This window comes from Sus scrofa, chromosome 1 (genome assembly GCF_054392235.1).
Source record: "Sus scrofa isolate SSC_HxYL_T2T_F1_AM1 chromosome 1, Sscrofa_HxYL_maternal_Yorkshire_Landrace_v2.0, whole genome shotgun sequence".
Taxonomy (NCBI): domain Eukaryota; kingdom Metazoa; phylum Chordata; class Mammalia; order Artiodactyla; family Suidae; genus Sus; species Sus scrofa.
Genome location: NC_139383.1, coordinates 234966160 through 234989701, shown reverse-complemented (window position 1 = coordinate 234989701; position 23542 = coordinate 234966160). Strand labels below are relative to the sequence as shown.

Here is a 23542-nt window from a genome sequence, read left to right as displayed (position 1 = left end):
GGCTATTGTGAATAGCGCTGTGATGACCTACATAGGGGTGCATGTATCTTTTTAAATGAATGTTTTGTCTGGATATATGCCCAAGAATGGAATTGTTGGATCATGTGGTAATTCTACATTTAGTTTTCTGAGATAACTCCATACTGTTTTCCATAGTGGTTTTACCAATTCGCATTCCCACCAGCAGTGTAGGAGGGTACCCTTTTTTCCACACCCTCTCCAGCATTTGTTATTTGTTGACTTGTTAATGATGGCCACTCTGACCAGTGTGAGGTGGTACCTCATTGTCATTTTGATTTGCACTTCTCTAATAATTAGTGATGTTGAGCATTTTCTCATGTGGTTGTTGGCCTTCTGTATGTCTACTAAATATTGGAGAAAGGACTTAAGGTCTCTTACAAACTTAGGGTGTGGAGTTTAAATTAGTAGATGAATCTGGATACTCAGTCTCTGCTCCATAATTTTCCAGTGATCAGTGTCTTTACTAATGAGAGTACTTCCAAAATTCTTATCACACTTGTGCCAGATAGGAATCTTAGAATAAATCACATTATCAAATTTAAAAAATCTGTGGAGAATTTCTACTTATGAAAATTTACATTTGAAATGTGGATGTCACATCATTGACAGCCCCCTCCACCCAGATCATGTATATTATTTGTTTGTATCCCCTCAAATGTAGTATTCAAGTTAAAGGCTAACTTCTATCATGACACTTTTATTATTCCTTCTTTTTTATATGGAGCAGTTGCAGATCTGAAATAAGGTTGTTATGACTTGGGGTACTGAGTTGGGATGTGACTAGGTAACATCTAGAGACATGAGGGACCTGTTAAAGAATCTAGATTTTATTTTAGAAGTCACAGGAAGTCACTGAATGATTAGAGGCATAAGGGAGATGGAATGCCATGAACTAATACTTCATTTTAAATGGATCATCAGTAAAACTATTCTATATGACACTGGGATGATGGGTATATGATCATTATACATTTGGCAAAATCCATAGAATTGTGGGCTCACAAAGAATGAACCCTGATGTAAACCGTGATTTTAGTCAAAGTGTATCAATATCAGTTCATCAACTGGAACAAATGTAGCACATCTGTTCTATAAGATATTAAATAATCTGGGAGACCATGGGGAGAAGTGGCAGGAGAGAGTATTTGGGAACTCTCTATACTTCTGGTCAGTTTTCGTTAGAACTAAAATTTTCTAAGAAATAAAGTCTGTCAAGTAAGAGGAAAGAATGATCACTCTTGATCCTGAGTGGAGAAAAAGTTAAAGGGACCAACTGGGAAGCCAATGCAGTCCATTTTTAAAAATAGCTTTATCGTATAGCTTCTTTCAGAAGAATTTTGCTATCAGAAATTAATTTTGGCATCAAATATCCAAAGAATGGAACTCTCTACATTAGGGTAAGGGTAAGGTGGTAAGAAAACAGAGAAGAGAAAAATCACATTGTCATCCAATAGAATACAAATTGAAGACTAAATCTATATTTCTGCATGACCTAGTAATATTTTTTACACCTACTTTTGAATTTTTGTTCCTTTCTATGTATGTCAAACTTAACACATTTAGAGAAAGCAAATAAATGTATTAGTATCATCCACAGAAAATTTTAATATTAAGATACTAAGAATAAATAAAAGGATACAGGCTTTGGTAGGGACTGTATAAGGAAATGCACTGACAATATATGGAAGCTAAGCCTAATAACCTTGAACCACTTTAAAACTGTCATATTAGTATAACATAACCAGAGGCTGAATTTATGGGGATGGCTTTATTTTCTACCTAACAATCTAGTAATTTGACAAAGTTGACTGTCAGAAATACATTTATGCTAATATTTTTCATTTCCAGAGAGTAATAGGACTAGCTTTACAGTTATATTGCTCAATTTAACTGATTGTAACTTACTTCTGATGATAAAAATTGTATTATTGATTTGGCCTCAGTTTCACCAGTATAATTCTTAATTGTTGGGTTAAAAAAAATATGGGCAAACTCTGCATATTCTGACCTCAGTGATCATCAAGATTTGATTTGTCCTTTGGTTGGGAATGAGGGCAAGAGAACACTAAGTTCTGGTCTTGAAAACTCAATGGCATAACTAGAAATGTCAAGTTATTAACTAATTGCAATAATGTCTTATTCACATTTGAAGTCTTATTGAAACAGAATTAGGACTTTACGTGCATGCCAGACTGCTAAATCAGGGGGGCATTCTTAAGAATGGTTGAGTCTGTGGAGAATTCTTTCAGGGATTATTTATTAATTCAAATCTGCTTATGTACTTTGTGCTCAGTAAGCACAAAACTGTGTGCTCTGCTACATTTCTGTTTGTTTTCAAACGAATAGTGTTTCCATGAATTTGTAAAAATCGAAATTTACAAAAACCCTCTTATTTAAAAAAAAAAAAAAACAAAAACCTCTGTACCTATGCTGTACACATTAATGAGAGACTAATGACAAAATTGTCAGGTTCTGATTCCTAGAATCCTCAGCTCTAAGAATTGGGGTTGACCTAGAAGATCACCAAGACTAAGTCACTGCCCCAAGTTCACATGGCTAGTTATCAACAAGATATGGCAAGGGTGCATATCTCAAGAATTCTAGTTAGTCCTGCTTCCACTAGGCTCTGCTTCACCTCAGCTTTGAATAGATAACAAAACTCAAAGTTTCAGAAATAAAGCCCTGCAGCCAAATATAAGTCTGTACCTTGTGAGGCAAGAGTTTGAACTGAGAATTGGGATCTCTCATTGATTGAGATGAATCTGTTTCTTTACCCCAAATACTTAAGGTAGTTAGGACTGATATTAAAAAAAATCTAAAAATAATAAAAATGAGGGGGGTGGTGAGAGAGGATAGCAAAAGGAAGAGAGACTGAGAGAGGGATTGATTTTGTGAGTAGTTAATCCTCTACTACAAATATAAGTACAGTGATTTATCATCACCCTCTTTTCAGTGTCTTCATCCATCTAGGGAAAAAAAGGCAAAAAAAATTTTTTTTAAATAGCTTCTGAATTTATAATTTTATTTGTCACAAAAATTCCACATTTCTTCATGACATAAAATGTTCCAATTTCATGACTTGTCACATTTCTTTGATTCCTGACAAAATCAGAATGGTATAGGAATGACCTGGGAAAGCTAAAGAGAATTAAGGACTTAAAGGATGACATTACATCGCCCCAGCTCTGCATTTACTTAAAAAAAAAAACAAAGTTGTATTTCCCATGCATGCAGCCTCCAGGAACATAGCAAACCCTGCCAGTGACTTATGCACTGACTCGGGCACACTAACGTTGCTTTCTAACAAATCATCCATCGTGTTAAACTTCCTGGCTCTTGAATATGTCAAACCTCAGTCACATAGTTTTGTTAGTCATAATTTTGTCTTTCGTTTCCTCCTTCTCTGGGTGAAATGTATCCTATTATTATTGTCTGAAGATGTACACCAGTTTTATAGAACTGGCTCCACTGTAAAGTCGCTAAAAGTATGTGTGGGGTTTTAAGATTTTTTTATCACCATGGATGGAAACAGCTGTTATATTCAAACAGATGGCTAATGCTTAGTCATAAGTGGGATACTTTGACATAGAATCCTACATCCTCATTTCAATTTTTCAGCAATCTTTTAGTCTTGATGCAATGTATATATTTTAATTAAGATGAAGTGATTAAAATACACTTTTCCCATCACAAAGAAGAAAATGATCACTCAGCTTCTCAGCATCCCTAAAATCAGTCACAACATATAAAGGATGGAGTTCCCGTCATGGCTCAGTGGTTAACGAATCCGACTAGGAACCAGGAGGTTGCAGGTTCGATCCCTGGCCTTGCTCAGGGGGTTAAGGATCCAGCGTTGCCGTGAGCTGTGGTGTAGGTTGCAGATGCCGCTTGGATCCTGTGTTGCTGTGGCCCTGGTGTAGACCGGTAGCTACAGCTCCAATTGGACCCCTAGCCTGGGAATCTCCATATGCCATGGGAGCGGCCCAAGAAATGGCAAAAAGACAAATATATATATATATATATTTATATATATATATATATATATATATATATATATAAATATATATATATATAAATATATATATTAATTATATATATATATATATATAATAAATATATATATATATAAATATATATATATATATATATATATATATATATATATATAAAGGATGCAGAGTTCTTTTTACCCTGTGGAAGCACAAGGGCTTTGGCTCCATCATGCTAAGCCAATAGCTGATGTACACCTTAGGAATGAGGCTAAACCTCTGTGAGCCACAGCTTTTAATTTGCGTAATGGAATTTTATGATATCTACCTTAGAGAGTTATTGTAAATATTGCATAAAATACTGTGGGGAAAGCATTTGTGAATTGTAGAATACTTTATAAATGAAGAATAATGAAGAAACAATTTTCCGAAGAAACATGGAAATATATTTTTGAAATTGTTTATGAATATGAGATGAACATTCATATATATTCATAGTACAGCTACATAAAATTCTGCATTTATTTAAGTATAATTTACATAGCATGACCTATTGATAAAAGGGTTTCAGTTATAATAGTAAAGCATAATTTATTAAATTTTTGCCAGTTGTGATAAAAATATAATCTAATTTAACTTTATGTTGAGGTGTATATGATTTAATTTAGAGGCTATAAAGAGAATTTTAGTACAAATAATTTGTGTAATAATTTATATATTAATTATAGTAATTAAAATAATTTAAAATAAATAACCCACAAATAATTATTCCCTAAAGATGACTAATTGGGAATTAGAATTGATATTTCTATAGAAATAATGTTAAAAATAGGAGAAAGAAGGGTAGTGTCCTAGGCAAGGCTACAAAACTCTAGTTATACCACGATAGACCCATAATACTATGTATTTATTTGAAGCAAAAATTGGCTGTAAGTGATTATAAATCCTGAAATGAAAACAAATAGTTGTACAAATATATGACTTTTCTCCTGATGAAAGTGTGAGCAAGTTATGGAAGTGGTTCAGTTATGTGGTGATTCATTCTATCTGGCAGTGGCCAGCCAAGTTTCTGTGTAGAGTTTGGAAGAATGAGCAGATATTTGCTAAGTACAGAAGCAAAGAGTTTAGAAGAATGAACAGTCATTTCGTGTAGAGTTTGGAAGAATGAACAGGTGTTTGCTAAGTATGGAATGAAGGACCTGGCATTCTAGGTGAATGGAGCAGCACATTCAAAGCCTGAGAAGTGTGGTTCAGCATTGTCCATTAGCCGAACAGTCAATGATCTAGTTTACCAGAGCATAATGTATTTAAAGATTTGGAGGGAAATTGAGAGATTTGAAAAGATAGTTTCGGGGCAGATTCTAAAAGTTTTTATATACTGAACTGATCTGATCTTGTTGGGGATGGGAAGCCAAAGAAGGGTACTGATCAGGGAATGTCCTGATTGATTATATTAGGAAAAATGTGTTGGTGGTATCATGCTCTAGAGGCATCTGGCTTTGCCATGTTCCTCTGGCATTGTTTTACTTTATAGGTCAAAGGCACCTCTGAATACTGGAAAACAATAATTTCATGCGTTAGAATAAAAACAAGGAGCCAAAGAGTCATTTAAGAGGAATTGGTCCTATGTTTCCCAAGCTTTAGTTGCTTTTGTGATATCATCAAAACTTTTATCTACAAATGAGTTTAATCATTTTAATCTAATTTATTAAATTTTGATGGACTCATTTTTTAATAACTCCAAAAAGAAAATATATGTTCTGGGGTTCCTGTTGTGGTGCAGCAGAAATGGACCCGAACAGTATCCATGAGGACATGGATTCAATCCCTGGCCTCACTCGGTGGGTCAGGGATCCTGCGTTGCTATGGCTGTTGTATAGGCTGGGAGTTGTAGCTCCAATTTCATCTCTAGTCTGTGAACTTCCATATGCCGTGGGTGCAGCCCTAAAAAGAAAAAAGAAAAAAAAAAAGAAAAAGAAAAGAAAATGTATGTCCTTAGGCAATACTATTTGTTAAATTGCAGGTTTAGCCATTGCTTAAATATTATATATTAATTTAATTAATATATCAAATATTATAAACCCAACTGTTAAAGACAAATGCATCCAGGTACCACTTTTAGAAACACAGGTCCCTCCTGATGTCCTCATCTTACAGGTGAGGAATTGATGTACAAGAAAATCACATGTTGTACCTCAGTCATCTGCGTATACCAACCATGTCTCAAACATAATCCCAGATGCTGAGGTGAAAGTAGTAACAAAATAAGATCATTGCCCTCAGGAACGTACATACTAGTGGGTGATGCAGATAAAAAAACAAATACAGAGACATGGCATAAGGGCAGGTAATATGAAGGGCTGTGAAGAAAACAGAGGAAAAGTATGAAATAGAGAATGACTCAGGTCTGCCTTTAGATAGAGGTCCAGGCCTCTCAGTGATCCTGATGTGCTGACAGAGCAAGTTGTTGTGGGAGATCTGAGTATGGAAGTTCCAGGTGGAGGGAACAACAGAAGCAAAGACACCTGAGAATTTGTTGTCCTACATACTTGAGGAAGAGCCAAGACAAGCTAACTGTGGTTCCATGGAAGCCTGATTCTCAGGACCATCATCTCCTCTCCAGCCCCCACTGCCCCTTCAGACAGAACCCCTTCCTCTCTAGCAAGGGCCCAGCAGTACATACAAGTTGTTGCCCACTGCCTGTTGTATTAGAATGCAGCCACATTCATTTGTTTATGTCTAGCCTGAGTGTTTTTGTGCTACAACAGCAGAGTTGAATGTTGTGGCAGAAACCGGTTGACCCACAAAAAGCCTAAATTATTTGCCATCTGGCCCTTTACAAAAAATGTTTGCTGACCCCTGCTCTATATCACACTCGGTTTTTGCCATTGTTGTGGTTAAAGGTGGACATCACAGAAAGGCATATACTGGGCATCTTATTAAAAATAAAATACGATTCATCCATGTCAAAATTTAGTTTCTGCTTATGTAAATCTGATTTCATTTTTCAAATTGAATTATATACCAGTGGAAACTTTTGAGTATATTCTATTTGAGTGTGATTTTTTTTTCTTTAATGATGAATTGGGAGAATAAGATACTCTGCCATTACATAAAGACAGGAGTTAACCTGTGAAGAATAACCACAGTGCACATTACACTTGTGGTTTCCTCTTCTTAGTATTCAAATTATGTTTTCTCTAAACTATATCTGAAACAGGCTGGTCATATTTCCTGCCAGGAGTTAGAGTTGCATTGTTGGGTAATGCACCAGATTTTTAAAAGATCCATATGGACAGTGTGGCCCAGAGCTTCAAGTCTCTTTGGAACTAATTAGCTTCTCAAATCAAAGGGTCCTTGAATATCATCTGTGACCTCATATGAAGGAAATGCTGTGCTGACTTTACCTGGGGCTTCCTTGTTCACTTAGACCAAATGCTCAGGGTTCTGGTGACACTATTTTTTGTCTTTGGTGTTAAGTTCATGGAAGGTACTTCACATGTTTGTCCCTAGCAAATATTTCCCTCTAGGGAATAAAAAAAAAAAAAAGCAAAAAGGAAAACAAAACCAAAAAAATGAGTAAGACTAAGAGAGGAATTAAAAAAAATACATGGGCAATATTTAGAAGACTCAGTTTAGATTTGATTGAACTCAAGATTAAAGTAAGTCAGGAGGAGAATTGAAGTTGTATCTAGTGAAGAAGGAAGGTGAGAAAACTGAAATTTTAAAATATTTCTTACATCAGGAGGATTAACCAGCTACTAGGTCAGTGTCTCTCAGATACTTGCCTGCCAGCCAACCTACCTCCTCTTCCTCCTTCTCCTCCTCCCCTTTTCCTTTCCTTTTGCTACTTCCTTATCTCTTCCCCCAGCTCTCACCTTTATATCCCAGAAACTCACCCTGAATATCACCCCAAATACTCCCCACTGAGCCCTCTCTTTTAACTGAACCCTTCCTAAGTCACTTCCTGAACTACACTTTTCCAATGACTTTCCATTATCAGAAGGTCAAGCTTAACAGTTGGAAGAAATCTGGAAACCTTCTGACCACATAGAATATTTCATGACTACAAACAGATGGTTATGAGAGAAAACTTCAGAAAATATCAAAAAGCAAAAGAAAGAAAGTAAAAATTGGTCACAGATTCTATTTTAGCATACTCTCCATCATCTCTGTATCTTTCCTTTACTTACTAGTCTATGTCCTTCTTTTCTCACATAACAATGTGAAAATTTGTATTTTTCTATGTAATTAGTCTTCTGAACCCTGACTGTGATCATCAAATGGCAGCAACTGTAGTTTAATTAGCTGCCCATTAATGGACTTTTAATTTGTTTCCAGTTTATCTGTATTATAAGAACTACTGCAATGAACATCTCTGTATGCTCACATCTCCGCTGAGTTCCTAAGAATAAATGCATAGGAGTGTTACAGCTGCATAGGAAGAAGGGTATGCACATTATTGAGGCCGTCACTACATATTTTTCTATAGCCAACTCTTGAAGACAAAGGGACTTCTCCCTTTCATGTTTAATGCTCTGCTCAGTCTGATGTCCCACTTGCATTTTGCTCATTGTAATTTTCCTCAAACGAAAGTCACTTCGTTTTGCTTCCCTTATCCCTGGGGAAACCATGGTAAGTGAGAGACCAGAAGATGGGGGAGTTTGGAGGAGATCAATCCTGGAAACATCAGAGAGGCAAGGAGAAGCCTTGCCTCTGGACCTGATCCAAGTTAGAATTATGCAGTTCACACTGTGCCTCTCAGGGAGTGTCCACGTAGCACACACTAGGCGCTTTAAGAGGAGATTATGAGAAAATGAAGTTCAAGGGGCACCGCCCTCAGAGATTCATAGCCCACAGGGTTGATGGTGAACGCAGCTCTCAGCTCTGACTCCTGTCTGAGGGAAGGGTAAATCCTTTAGAGATGAAGTGCTCTCACGTTCACTTTTTTCAAGTATTTTTGCCTTGTTAAAATGTGGGCTTTCTCCAGTTTGTTCACTTATCTGATTAAGAACAGCATTATCTGAACATTTTACTCTCAGAAGATATTTGAAAGAACCCTTTTGTGTGAGCCAGAACCTCTGAGTTGCCCCCCAATAAACATGCCACAGTGTGACTGCTTCCAGCCTGCATCCAAGTGCTGTAATAGTCCCAGCTCATCTTTTTTTAAATAGGGAAACAGGGGAGTGTAGGTTTCTAGTCACACACACAGTCATGGGGGAGGGGCTGCAGGACAAGACTTGTGATCAGACAAATTTTGTGATTATTATTTATTGACATTTCAGAAGTGGAATGTCACTGACGAACCCAAGCTTTATTCTCCTTGGGCTCACATTTTTACCCAACTTGTCTTTGGAAACATGCAGAGTTTTTAGCAGTTCCTCTTTAAAGAAATGCTATCACTCCATTCTTCAGGGAGGAATGAACAATGCCACTTGTGTGTTCAAACCACTCAGAGCATTAATATACTGTTTCTTTAGAAGGATTTGCTTTCCAAAGTTGAACTTTTCAGAACTCAGAACACCTTATCACACTTTCACAAGCCTTCTCTCTGAAAATGGAAAAAGAAGAGGGGGGAGAGCCTGTCAGGACTTGTGCCAGTTAAATCCGATCTCTCCGGGGATTTGTTTTTCTTCTGGCGTCAGATTAGATGTTCAAATCAAGCAGTGTTTGAAGGCTGCGAGGGAATGTCCATGGGACTCTTAGTGAGGCTAATCCCAAAGCAGCACATTCCAAGGGGCTAATCTGCCCAAGTTCATTGCTTACTTGAAACGTCTCTTGGGGGAAGAGCCGGGTGAGAGACTTTTTTTTCCAGTGGGCGGTCATAAGAGCATTATTAACGGGATGACCAGCCCCAGACACAGCAAAATGAAAGCAACAGGAGCTGCTCGTGGGACTGCCTTTGCCACTGCCCAGAGTCAGTGCTCAGGTAAAATGATTTCAGCTCATTTTCCTCTTGTTCACCTTTCCAATATTGGATCTGAGGACCTAGAGGAAGACCCAAGGAATGCCAGAGAGATGTTGAGGGAAAGCAAAAGGCAAAAATGGTCATAGGCATCCAGGATCTTGGGGTCTTTGGTGTTTTGTTCTGATTGGGGCAGAATGTACATTCAAAACCCGAAGAGTCTCCAAATGAGGAATGTGGTAAATTTTGCTTGTAATTTGTTCCTATAAAGTTAGTGGACTCTTCTAATCTTGCAAGAACTGGTCTGGGTTGTTGTCCTACTGTTAAGTTGCCCTGCTGAAGGGTGGATTTCAACAGCAATATCCAAGGCTTTCTGGAGACAGATTTAATGCATACTCTATGTAAGTACTTGTAAATCATTCCTGCCTGGAGAAGGTCTTAGTTCTGGAGCTCCTGGGGAGTGGGCGAGTCAAAGAAGTTTAAGGGACTAATGTTTGTAGCAGAGTCTTTGTGAAAAAAATAAATGTGAAACCTGGTTAGTGAAACAACGTAATTTTTTTTCTTTTGAAGGCCATATTTATAGCATTTTGGGTTTTTGTCATTTTGATGCTTAATGACTGTACATTTGACTTTCAAAATACATACATTATTCTTTAAGGGCACTTATTATACTTTGTTAAAAATGTGAATGTCCTCATTTTTATTTTGAATAAGAGGTCCTTTAATTATTAGCCTTTGAAAAACACTTCCCCATTACACATTACACATGACTGATAATGCAGAAAGACAAGGAAGAGAATAGCCCTTCGCAGACTCAGTCATGGCGAAGTGACCGTTCTGCCTTTCAAAGGCTGTTTTCTAAGGGTTGATAGAAGCCATCTTTTCTAAGAGTACATGAGACCTCCCCAGCATATTTAAAATGAAGAGATCTGAGGGCACACTGTCGAAGTTTTGTGTTAGAAGAGAATTAAAGGGTCAGCTAGAAACATGGCATGTCAAAACTGTTTTATGCTTTCTAACAACAAGGGTAGCCGTTCTGAGCTAACTTAGTTGGATGTTGCAGCCAAGGATAAAACTTCACGCAGAGCAGTCCAAAGCCTTTGAACAAAAGAAAGGGGAATTAGTTTAGGGAACAAGTTAAATCATGATTATACATCAAATATGCCCTCTCCAGGAAAATGATTTTAAAAATCTAATATCTGTCCACACTGAGGACTGAATAAAAGTGCATAAAACAAAGCCCACAATACAGCAAATTGTGCATGATATCTGGTAGAATTCCTAATTCATGTGCTATACATACACTCTTCCTGTCATGTGTTATGCTTTTCTTCTTAAAAAAAAGAGAATCCAATTCAATTATGAATAATGAAAAAAAAATTTTTACATTACATTTCTTTTTCCCCCTACCAGTTTTCAATGTCTTTGAAGGCAAATGGTTAGTTTGCTCATAATAAAACAGAAACTGATCTTCAGACCCTTTGCTGGCAATGAGGTAGCTTTTTATCTTTGAGAAAATAAATACGTTGCTAAACTGCACTAAGTCAAATTATTCTAGACTTAAAGACCAACAAAAATTTGACAATCCATATGTAGTCATTCTTACTGCATGCCATCCAAATGAAACTTCCAGGGTCTTCCAAGTAGAAACTGGGATCTATGAGTGAGAAAAAATAATGGAGGTGCTCTTGAAAAGTCTAATCTGTTTGTCGTGGCCCCCACATTCTTGGGTTGGAAGTCCTGTGTGATTACACGTCTTTGTTATAATGATTCCCCCTTCTTTTACTTCTGTCTCATATTCTAGCGTCTTCTCGTTGTCCCATCTCACTCCTTGATCCCAAGGAGAGAGGAAGAACAGATAGCTGAGTATTCAATACTCCACTTGTGGGGACTGGCAGAGGAGGGGAGAGGTGCAAGTATGAGCTAGTTCTCAGACGTGTCTCTAAAAGGCACTCCCAGACATGCCCAGATGGCATGGCCCAGATCTAGGGTATTTAATGCCAGTAACCTCTCATTTGGAGAGCCAGTTTAGCAGAATGGGTGAGAGTGTGTACTCTGGAGTCAGCCTGCTCAAGTTCAAAGTCTGCTTTCTTATTTGGTGCATCTCTGACTCAATTTCTTCATTGGTGAAATGGATATAACAGTAGTATTTCCCTCACAGGGTTCTTATCAGGATCCATGAAGATAAGACAGACATGGTACAATTCCATGCATCTGATGAATGCTTAGTAAAGGTTAAGGCTTGTTATTACCTACTGAGATCCTACTAAGTGCCAGTGCTTTCCCTGAATCATTTGCTTTGATTAATCCAATAACTCTCTCTTAGAGTGGTTAAGATTATCCTCTGTTATAGAAAAGGATCAAGGAAATTTAATAACTCTTCTATATGCTTTGCTTGTGGCCAGCCAGGCCTTCTGGGAATGTACCATCCCCAGTGCAAAGGGAGATCAATCTAGGTGAGATCTGCCATAGCAATTTCATAGTACTCTGGTCTCAACCTTTATCTGAACTTTTAGTACCAGAACCAACCTAGGACTAGTCTGTCTTGTTGAAGTGAAAACTTGGTACCCAAATAATGAGAACAACTCTGTGTGTCAGGCACTGTTGTTGTGCCCATTTTCTAGATGAGGAAAACTGAAGATCAAAGAAACTAGGTGACTTTGTCCATGCCTCAGATTCCCACTCATGCCACTTTTTCTAACTGCTAACCTCATTCTCTATCCATGATACTGCCATTCCTGCTTTCTCTCAGGGAGTATTGATCAGCACTCCCTGAAATTCCCAGATGTTTTACTAGAAGATCTTTATGAATGCTAGCCAAAGTGGGCCACAAAAAAGGGAAAGAATGCGCTCCCTTTTTTGCTCCCCAAGGTGTAAGAAAAGTTGGTTTCAGATGTCCAGTAAGGAATATTTTACCTTCTATCTGCCAAGAGATGTTATCAAACAAAGTATTCAGTTTCTAGGAAAAATCATGACCTATGAATAGCTTAACTTAACAGGCTTTTTACAAAGATAAAGTCTGGTTATCTATGCTGCTAAGCTCATTTCTGCTGCAGAGATGTAACCACTAGCTTTTCCTATGTATTTGAGAAGAAAGATCTTTGAGAATAGATATTGGGGCTTTTTCCATGTGCAAACAACAAGCAGAACGGCACGTGTTACTTTTGTGGTGTGGGAGTGCAGAGGGCCACCTTAACCCAGGGATCTCTGAGGGAGGGTAGGTGTTCCTTTTCATGTGGACAATGCATAAACACTCATAAATTATGCAACCTGATTGTAACCATGACTGAAACAGGATGCAGGTCTTTTGTACCCCTCAAGCATCCCAATGTTCCTACTTTTAAGATGTGCTTTGTCGCAAGTATAAGGCATATACTGCCTTGCGTGCAATATACTTACATAGATGTCTCTGTGAGAGAGGAAAGAGATCTAAGTTTCAAGGGTTGAGGGCAAACGAGACCTGAGCACAACTTATACAGATATTTGTGTCCCTGGCAAAGTCAATATCAATTATAGCCCGTAAACCAGGGCCTCTAACAGTTAACAGTAGTTACAGCCTAAGTAAACAGCTTGGTTGCGCTTTGGCCCTGGAAACTGTTAAAGTAGGAATTTAGTCCTGATGCTGGATTAGAGAGAAGATGATACCATATGGAAAGAATATTACAGGTTACTCCAGCAACTTCTATCTTAAACCCTCGCTTAGGGAGGGAATCTTCTGAGTAGCTTACCGGATTTCATGGAACACTCATCTGTTGTTTCAAACGCTAGTAAAGAAAAGGGTTACGGGATGAAAGATGGACACTCTGCTTTGGAACAAAGATGCTACAGTCTGTTGGAACTTCCTTTATCCTTCTGGGAACCCAGTCTCAGTGGCCAGACTCCTGGGTGGACAGTCTCTATAATGTTCATTCTAAGGAGCTGTATTTGCTGTGCTTAAAGCATGTAGGATGCCAAAAAATGTGCTATTTTACTTCCTTCCAAAGGTATTACCTGTGAAATTTTGGACTGTGATGAAGATATTTATCTCCCATATGTTTCCATTTCCTTTTTTCCCTCCATATTTAAGCATCACTAATTTGGATTTTAGGAAAAGCATGGTGATGGTTTAGGGTTCTTGAGTTATGTGATTTCCTCACTATTTTTCTTGCTTTCTATAGGAAAAGTCTAATGGAAGTGTCAGTATTGAAAACCTTATGCTTTTTTAGATGAATTTTTTCCTACCACTGAATATTTGTTATCTAAAGGGTCACAAACATCCTACTTCGTGTCTTTCATTTTCTCTGTAAATAGCATTATTTTTCTGTTCTTCAAAAATCATTATGAATTTGTATATGGTTCCAACGTGCTAACACTTTTTATTATGGTCATTTCCTTTAACTCTCATATTATACTGTTAAATAACTTAATCAGCAGGTTCTGGTAGTAATTGATTTTGTTATATGCAGCATTTATGTGTGAAGTAGCTCTAGTTTCAATTCATTTTATGAGACACTAGTCTATTAAGTGATTATGAAATTTTGCTTCCTAGTCAAAAATACTTAAAAGTTATATTCACCTTTAATCTTCTTCTTCTTCTTCTTCTTTTTTTTTTTTTTTCAGGCTCAGAAGTCCTGGATAGAAAGAGCGTTTTATAAAAGAGAATGTGTTCACATCATACCCAGCACCAAAGACCCCCATAGGTAATTTTGCTGCCTCTATAATGTAGTAAGAACTCTAAGTAGCAATTATGGGAACAAAACTACAATCCTAATCCCTATCCATTGCAAGAGAATCAATGTCAAAGTAAAGATTGTTTTTTAACTGTTACTGGACATCTTTGAAGTAATCTTATGTATACATACCACATAATATGCCATGCCTGGAATTCATTCTCTAAGACCCTGTACAAAATAATAGCTACACCATCAGAAATAGAATTCATCACTGTCTACAAGAATGGGATATGTATGTACATGTACATACATATAGATATTCAAGTGTTTCATCAAAGTGCTTAGTTCTTACCAATATAACCTCCTATAGAGAAAAAGAGATTTTTAAATGAAATACTCCTAGCAGATGACTTATTAGACTTCAGACCTTCAGATTCCTATCCAAGCCCATTTTTTAATGTTCTACTTACCTTCCTGAAGATCAACAGTGTATAAAGTGGGAAGCATTTGAGATAAAGTAAAACATGAGTGTCTGGAAATGCCTTTATGAAAAGGCAATATAATGAAGTAGTTTAAAATATAAACTGTAGAACGCTGTATAAACTTGAACAAATGACCTAAAATTCAAAACTATAAAATTTTACCCATAAAATGAAGGTCACATTGTTAGTATTTAAGAAATGTTAGTTACGTATTACTTGTAGTCATAATAGTGCTAGTAGTAAAGTATTAAGGACATTTTCATGATGTAAGAAGTGAATTTTGTTTTCAGATATCTTGTGAATAATTTTTATGTTTCTTTAAGAAAACTTAAGCTTCAGATTTTTATTCTCAGAATTGGACATTTGACAGTGAAGGTCAATTGGGAAAAGAAGTTAGGTTGTGATTCACAGATGAGTAAGAGTTCTTATTTAAATGTGCATGTTAAAATTCTTTCCTCAAAGCTGTTCAGTGTCCTTTGTGCAAGATTTGATGGATGAGAGGAGTGAGAAGCAGAAAAATCTACAGGGCTTTTGTTCTTATCCAATCCTAAACAATATGGCAGGTGTGAAAATGGTGAGTGTAGATGGACAGTAGGAATTTATAGCCTATACAGCTAACAAAAAAATGAGGAGGGGCCAAAAAAGAAACAATATATATGTCAGGTAAATCCTGAGCACATCTCTTGCCACTAAAGCCACGTTATGGGTTCTGTCTGAAAACTGACTCCTTGTAGATTTCTCTAGCAGATTGTTGTTGATGTGTATTCCAGTGGTGGCTCGTATGAGCGGTTCACTTTAACCTCTTATGTTATAGGTGTTGCTGTGGGCGTCTAATAGGCCAGCATGTTGGCCTCACTCCCAGTATCTCGGTTCTTCAGAATGATAAAAATGAAAGTCGCCTCTCCCGAAATGACATCCAGTCCGAGAAGTGGTCCATCAGCAAGCACACTCAACTCAGCCCCACCGATGCCTTTGGGACCATTGAGTTCCAAGGAGGCGGCCATTCCAACAAAGCCATGGTAATCAGAAAATCATTCAGTCACCTCTCAGATTCTGTCTCAAGCCCTGCAAAGGAGTGGTAAAGAGCCAGATTTAGTCTTTGGGCCCAATCCCAGCTCTCCTAGTTCCTGGCTGGCATCACCCCTGAGCATCTTTGCTCTTCCTCTATCAAATGGAGGAAAGAAAACCTTCCTCTCAGGATTTTTTAAATAATTAGTATTAAATCAGATATAGTGACTGTAGTTTTAAATAATAATAGCAAGTAGCTTTCTATAGTTATCCACTGTTTATTATTTTACTTTCTGGGTCTCATCCATTAAAACATATTTTTCTAACTCCTTTGATAAAAAAATATATTACTTTTTGGTCTCTGTTTTGTTCTGTTGGTAACTAGCATTTTTGTCAATTCAAGGTAGAACTGATCATCTTAGACTATTTCCTTCCCTAATCTAACGAGGATCTTGCCATCCAAATTGAGTGGTTTTTTTGGTTTTTTGTTTTTGTTTGTTTGTTTTGTTAGCATCTGTGTTCAGTAATGTTCTCAATAGGAAAGTTCCATATGAAAAGCATTTTTTTTTTTGGAAAGGAGGAACTAGAAAAATATACAAATTTGACTTCTAAGAGTTGTCGCTTCTAAATTTCAGCTTTCATCATGGAACTCTCCCTACTTGGCTAGCAGATGTTGCCAGGAGAAAGTCTACCAGTGTTTTTGGAAATTCTAGAAATGCTGTATTCCATTAAGCTTGCTTCTAACCGATGAGAGGGAGTTGGTTGAGGGTGGAATAGTTGGAGGTGGCTGTTTTCAAGCATGCCATGGAGTTTTCAGAATTTGAAGAGGAAATTTTGCTTAGAGAACCATATTGCAAAATGCAGGAAAGTCGCTTCACACCATTAGTCTAAAAATGTGCAATAAAGCCACCTTTCTTGTCTCTTTCCTCTCCCCTCCTTTTCCCTCTACTTCCCCCTCCCATTGCAGTATTTTCTTCACCAAGGATGGCTGACTGAGCTATTCTCACAGTTGTTTCCTAAGAAAATTAATTTTGAACAATATATTGGAAAAAAGAGGATTCTATGTGCCAACCCCAGCAAGGCATTGGGGAAAAAAAGAAAGGGTTAGGTAGCGTTGGCCTGGATAGAACCAAGGGAAATGGAGATTCAGTAACTTCCTCATCCACTTAAGGGACATATGTGCCCACACAAGATCATTAAGGGTCCCCAATTCAGCAGTGTCCCCATTCACAGTATAGAATTGAACCATGTATAGTGTGGATCCTCTGGAACCATGTATTCACTAAAAGTCATGTATGTTCTCCCTATAAGAAAAAATTCTGTAGGTGAAGCCATGGTTTTGTGGACAGTAATCATTATAGAGTAGTTTACCCCGTGACTTGACAGGGTGCTAGAATGATGCCCCCAAACATCGTGCCACAAACCCGGAGGCTTAAGGTAAGCGGGTAACAATCATTTCCTTCATTAACTTGCAGAGTCCATCAAATGTAGTGCATCAGTTTGCTCTTAAGTAAGAGCATTCTTTCAAAGTCATCACCTGGGATATTCTAATCACCATCATGCTGCCAGTGCACAGAATGTGTTTTGGGGACTGATTTCTGGCAATTTATAGATCACTAGAGAAAGGCACTTTGTATTTCCTTCAAATGATGTTTTTGATCAAAAATTAATCTCAAGTACCTGAAATTGAAAAAAACTTGGGGCTTAGTCACACATGGCTTCCACTAGTTTTTAAAAATCAGGTCTATTCTCAGAAGATAAAGTTTCCCACTACTAAAAATTCAGAAAGAATGGAGTACTTGTTTGGGAGTGTGAAATGTGGATTCTGGATGCAGACAGTCTAAGTTTATCTTAGAGCCATTGTATATTTGCTATATGACATGAGAAACATTAATTAAATTCTCCATGCCTTAGTAGTTTATTCTGCTATCTAGGAATAATAATACTACCAGTATAAATATTCAATGAGATGACATATGTAAGTCATCTGGCACAGTGCCAGGATATAATAGATGTAAAATTAATTTTAACTCCTATTTTTACAACTATTATTATTATTATTTGCTTCAGACTCTGAAAAAATTTTAATATTTTGATTAATACTTTGTAGGACACACATTTGGGTGGCTGTCTTGGTATGTTATTTTAGAAAGTCATATCATACTTTCTCAGTTAACTCTTTAAAATAATTCAGTTTCTGATTCCTTCACCTAGTTATTAACCCAGAACCTGAAGCCAGATTGCTTTGTTGATAATCTGGTCTGTCACTTACCGGTTTGTAGACTGGCCCAGTTTAATTAATTTCCCAGTCCCTCGGTTTCTTCATCTGCAAAGTATGGATAGTAATTACTACTTTTAGGGCTGTAGCAAGGATTAAATAAGTCAATATATATTAAGTGCTCAGAACAATACCTGGTGTTAAAGCTAAATTAATGTTTGCTATGTTATTACTTCTAAGGGTACACTTAATGTAGTTACATGAGTGAGTTTGCAATCAATTAAAATAACATGCATAATCTTAAAATTTAAATATAGTTGACTTACAATGTTGTGTTAACTTCTGCTATACAGCAAAGTGATTCAGTTATATATATATATATATATTTACATATATATATTCTTTTTGATATTATTTTCCATTTTGATTTATCTCAAGAGTGAATGTAGTCCCCTGTGCTATACAGTAAGATCTAGTTGTTTACCCCTTCTGTGTGTATTAGTCAAGATGCATAATCTTGAGGTACAAAGAACTATATCTAAATCCTCACTCTCACTCTGCCTAGTCAGAAAGTCTTGGATAAACCAGTTAATTTAGCTGAGCCTCAAGATTTCTTATTTATAAAGTGGGCATGATTGCCTCCTGGGTTTTTTACAAGGATTAGAGAGAACATAAAATCACTTGGTATTCAGCTCGTGCTCAATATATTTATGGAAATCATAGTGATGGCACAGTTAAGTAGCTGCCTTTGCTTCCTGGGAATCCAAAGATATGTTAACACATTTTCACAGGAGTACCAGGCTGCATAGTGACAGTCGCTACTAGGAAGCTACCACTGTGGACTCCAGCTCCTCAGGGACTGGAGACATGTGGCTTATAAACCACCACATTATACACTTTGACTTCCACATTGAGTCAACTTCCTACATCCACTTATTCTAGCAAAACAGAAGATGAGGTACTGTTACCTGATGTCCTGTCTACATTATGCACTGTAGACCTTAACAATTAGACAGCTAGTATGGGTGTGGCGTTTGCCTTTTATGATGGAAAAAGCCAAGATTCCTTCTCATTGTATAATTTTCTTCTACCTGAGTTTTTTTTCCCTCCTAAAAATTTCTAAGGAATTTGAGACTCTAAGAACCATAGAGATGAAACTCTGAATAAATTTAGTAGAACATGTACTCTTCAAAGTATTAACCAGAAAATTTTATAACCACTTTTAGAGTCTGTAGCAAATAATATTAGCAGTTGTAATAATAATGGCAATTCAAATTTATTAAATGTCTGCTATGTGTCTAGCCCTTTACCAAATACTTATATATTTACATATTTCATGTGTATAGTATTACTATTATTAGTCCTGTATGACAGAATATATGAAGGCCCAGAAAAAATAAGTAATTTGCCCCATGTCACAGAGCTAATATATGTGTATATTATGATATTTAACAGTAGAGGGAAAACTTGAGAGTTAGCTAGATTTTTCACTCTGTTTCAAAAGAGTGAACACATAAGGACATTGAACTTTGACAGCTCTCCCCAGGCCCCACAGAGCTCTGTTGAACCCAGAGCTGTCTGTTGTCAGTCAGGTTAGGTTAGGTCATCTACATGATTTCTTGAGTCCAGTATAAAATGAAAATGTAGGGAGTTCTCATCATGGCTCAGCAATAATTAACCCACCTAGTATCCATTAGAATGAGGATTTGATCCCTGGCCTTACTCAGTGGGTTAAGGATCTGGCATTGCAATGAACTGTGGTGTAGGTTGTAGACGTGGCTCAGATCCCAAATTGATTGCTGTGGTATAGGCTGGCAGCTGCAGCTCAGATTCCTCCCCTAGCCTAGAAACCTCTATATGCTGCTGGTGAGGCCCTAAAAAGAAAAAAAATCAATCAAAAAATCAATAACAAAATGACAATGTAGGCCCTCACCAGGGGTAAGAAAATCACTTCCCTTGGATGTAGGACATGAAACCATGAACCATGTGTGAACTGGGCACATGCCCTCTGCACATGCTTCATCGTCCCAGCAGACTTCATCGACAAAACATAAATTTAAGGGCAAACTTGTCAAGAATTGAAGACAGCACATGCAGAGCATTAAACCCTAAATGCTTCTGAGCAGTGTGACTGGGCTGGTCTCATGCCCATGAAGCGAGCACTGAGCTTAGGTCTTGGCTGTCCTAGATGGTCTCAGAGTAGTCCCTACAAGGGGAAACCTTTCTTTCTGAGTCTCACCTGCCAAAGGAGGACAATTTTCCTTTTTCTTTGCAACTCAGAATTTAACAAGTGAGAACCCCCACTATTCATCCAGACACAATGAGCATTTTGTCCACTTTGGATTCTTACCCTTGAATTATTCTGATTCTCCTGTCTAGACAAAGGAGGAGTTAGTTGTTCATAGGATAGATGACTTCTTTTATTAGCAAGGACAGTCATTTTGTGCCAACCTTTGCTTTCCTTGACTCTTGTTCTCTCCAGAAAACCAGTATGCAGTTTGTCAAAGGGAAAAATCACAAACTATGTCTGTTAAAGAGTGCCAGTCTTTAGACAAGGAAGCATAGTTAACTATTGACAAAGACTGAGTGAAACAGCTTAACTAACTTAATATGTCTTTGGTCCCCTTCTTCTGACAAGAATATTCGAAAGTTGATGATTTTTAACAAAGTGGTCAAAAAATTGTAGAGGACAAATTAATTTTGACCTTCATTAATTTTTTTTTCAAAAATAAGTTCTTAGTGTTCCTGTTTGTTGCAGTGGATTAAGAAACTGACTGCAATGGCTTGGGTAGCTGCAGAGGTGTGGGTTTGATCCCCGGCCCAGCAAGAGTAGGTTAAAAGGATCAGGTGGTTCTGCAATAGCAATATAGGTTACAGCTGCAGCTTGGATGCAGTCCCTGGCCTGAGAACTTCCATATGCCCTAGGTGTGAACATTAAAAAAAATTAATTTTTCCCCTCAAAACAACCCAAAATGAAGCACTTGGGTCTTCACAGTGCCAATATGGTCTGGATACAATGTGAGGTGGAATCTGCCATAGTTTGATAGAAGATAGAGTTGGAGAAAGGGAATTCATTAAAATGTGCTGGGCTCTGTAAGAACCATATCCCACCTGTGTATCTGTGTTACTACCTGGACAGTACAGTGTGATGTCACAGGACTTTGATCACCAAAGGCACTGGCGGGGGGACGGGGGCAGTGGTCCTCTAGCTGGAGGCTCAAAATAAACCTGTGGGGCTACTACTCAGGCCCAAGAATCTCTCCCAAAGAGTCTCCTTCATTGGTTTGGGCTAGAACCTGGTCATCCACAGTGTTTTAAAAGTTAACCCAATGATTTTACTGTTCAGTGAGGCTTCAAAAATACTAAATAGGAGTTCCTATTGTGGCTCAGTGGGTTAAGAACCTGGCATAGTCTCTGTGAGGATGTGGGTTTGATCCCTGGCCTCTCTCAGTGGGTTAAGTATCCAGTGTTGCCACACGCTGTGGCACAGGTCACAGATGCAGTTCAGATTTGACTCCTAGCCTGACAACTTTCATATGCTGCAGGTTCAGCCACAAAAAACAAACAAACCCACTAAATAATCCCAGTCTCTCTACCATGAAGCAACTTGAGCCCAGAGAAGTTAAATTATTTTCTGTTAGGTCCCCCATAATTCTCGAACTTGGGATCCCTAGGACTTTCCATCAGTTCGGTTTCTTCTCTGTCATGTATGCCTGGTACAGACTATAGGCAATATTTTTAAAGGAAGCTAATTGCTATTACATTTCTAGATTCTTATAAGGGTTTTTAAAACTTTGTAGTAAATTATAAAATCACTAATATTTGGAGTTCCCTTTGTGGTTCAGTGGTGATGAACCCGAATAATATCCATGAGGATACAGGTTTGATCCCTGGCCTTGCTCAGTGGCTTAAGGAACCTGCATTGCTGTGAGCTCTGGTTTAGGTCAAAGATAGAGCTCAGATCCTGTGTTGCTGTGGCTGTGGTGTAGGCAGCTGTAGCTCCAATTTGACCCCTAGCCTGGGAACTTCCATATGCCACAAATGCAGCCTTGAAAAGCAAAAATAAATAAATAAATATAATCACTAATATTCAATGAGGTTAATTACACTCAAAAACTGTGAGCAGGAAGAGTTCTCTGTAACATTAAATCCTAGGTTAAAGGAACTATCTTCTGAGCCCTTCTCAGTACTTTGAGGTCTTCTGCCCTCAGTTCTCAGGCTTGCCAAACCCCAGTGAAACCAGTATCTCTCGCACTTTACAGAGAAATCAATTTTGACACAGGGAGAAAATGTTCAAAACTGACAGCAAGTGATGGATTCTCATGTCTCTCTCTTCTCCATACCAAGCCACATCCTACCAAATCACATGCCTCCAAAGTCCATTCCTGGACTATTAAATACCTGGCAGTTAATTCAGATGCCTCATAAAAATCAGAACATGATGGCATAGGAAGAAGGTACTGAGATGCTAAAGCCCTGCTTAGGCATTTGTCTTACTAGACTGGTAATCTTTTAAAACTGACTTAGAAACAGCAAGATGGCCCCACAGCAGATATTGGGGGCTTTCTCAAAGGTGCTTCTTCATCTGGGGTTGAAGCTGTGTTTATTTAGAAAAGGAAGTCGTTATGGACTTAATAGAATCTTATTTGCTTCCTAATCATCTCTTCCAGTTAATGCTGAGCTGACTTATGGACCAGGTAAGTATAACCTAATTAAGGACTTGTGTTTAAACTTCTCAAGCCACCCACTTAATTCTCATCAGGTTTTCCATTGCTGCTCACTCTGCTTTTTGGATCAAGTTTGAGCCTCTTATTGCAGTTTTCATATAATTTAGAGAATTATTCCTGTGCCTCATTTTGACACTGAGAGCTCTTAACTATTGAGTCAACCAGGATGCAAGCCTCCTATAGGGTGGGGTTCTGAGACAGAGTAGGGAGGACTGAGGTGGAGACACTCAGGGTGTGGAGAGGCTTTTAGGAGCATGGCATCTATAACCTCATACTCCTTAAATGCTTTAGGATTAAACTTGATTTTTAAAAATTGTCTATCTTCGCATTACGCAAATTTGATCTGGGACTCATCGATACACACCAAGTACAAAATTAAATAAACCCCACTTCACGAAACAAAATAGCTAATCACTAGACTGTAGCTAATTAAGCAGGTTTATATAGCATGAGATGGTTCTGAGGGGTTTTATAATTGCTCTGTGAATTTCCAGTTTCTACCTTGTAATCGCTAACCATTGAACTGGCAGTGCCTTTAGA

At 37.7% G+C, this 23542-nt stretch overlaps 1 protein-coding gene across 37 annotated transcripts in view; it reads left to right on the top strand.

Annotated features, from left to right (window-relative positions):
• TRPM3 (transient receptor potential cation channel subfamily M member 3) overlaps positions 1-23542 on the top strand; it is an 845347-nt gene that overhangs the window by 545807 nt on the left and 275998 nt on the right. For 27 of the 37 annotated variants that reach the window (XR_014822585.1, XR_014822584.1, XM_084987411.1 and 24 more), the window contains exons 2-3: positions 14515-14594; positions 15864-16068. Coding sequence is in view for 35 of the 37 variants with exons in the window: in XM_084987411.1 (XP_084843537.1) it covers positions 14515-14594; positions 15864-16068 (285 nt within the window). In the remaining 2 variants the exon portion in view is untranslated. Of the gene's footprint in view, positions 1-9875; positions 9940-14514; positions 14595-15863; positions 16069-23542 lie in introns of those variants that run through there. The other 10 variants (XM_084987447.1, XM_084987406.1, XM_084987401.1 and 7 more) reach the window with 1 other exon arrangement.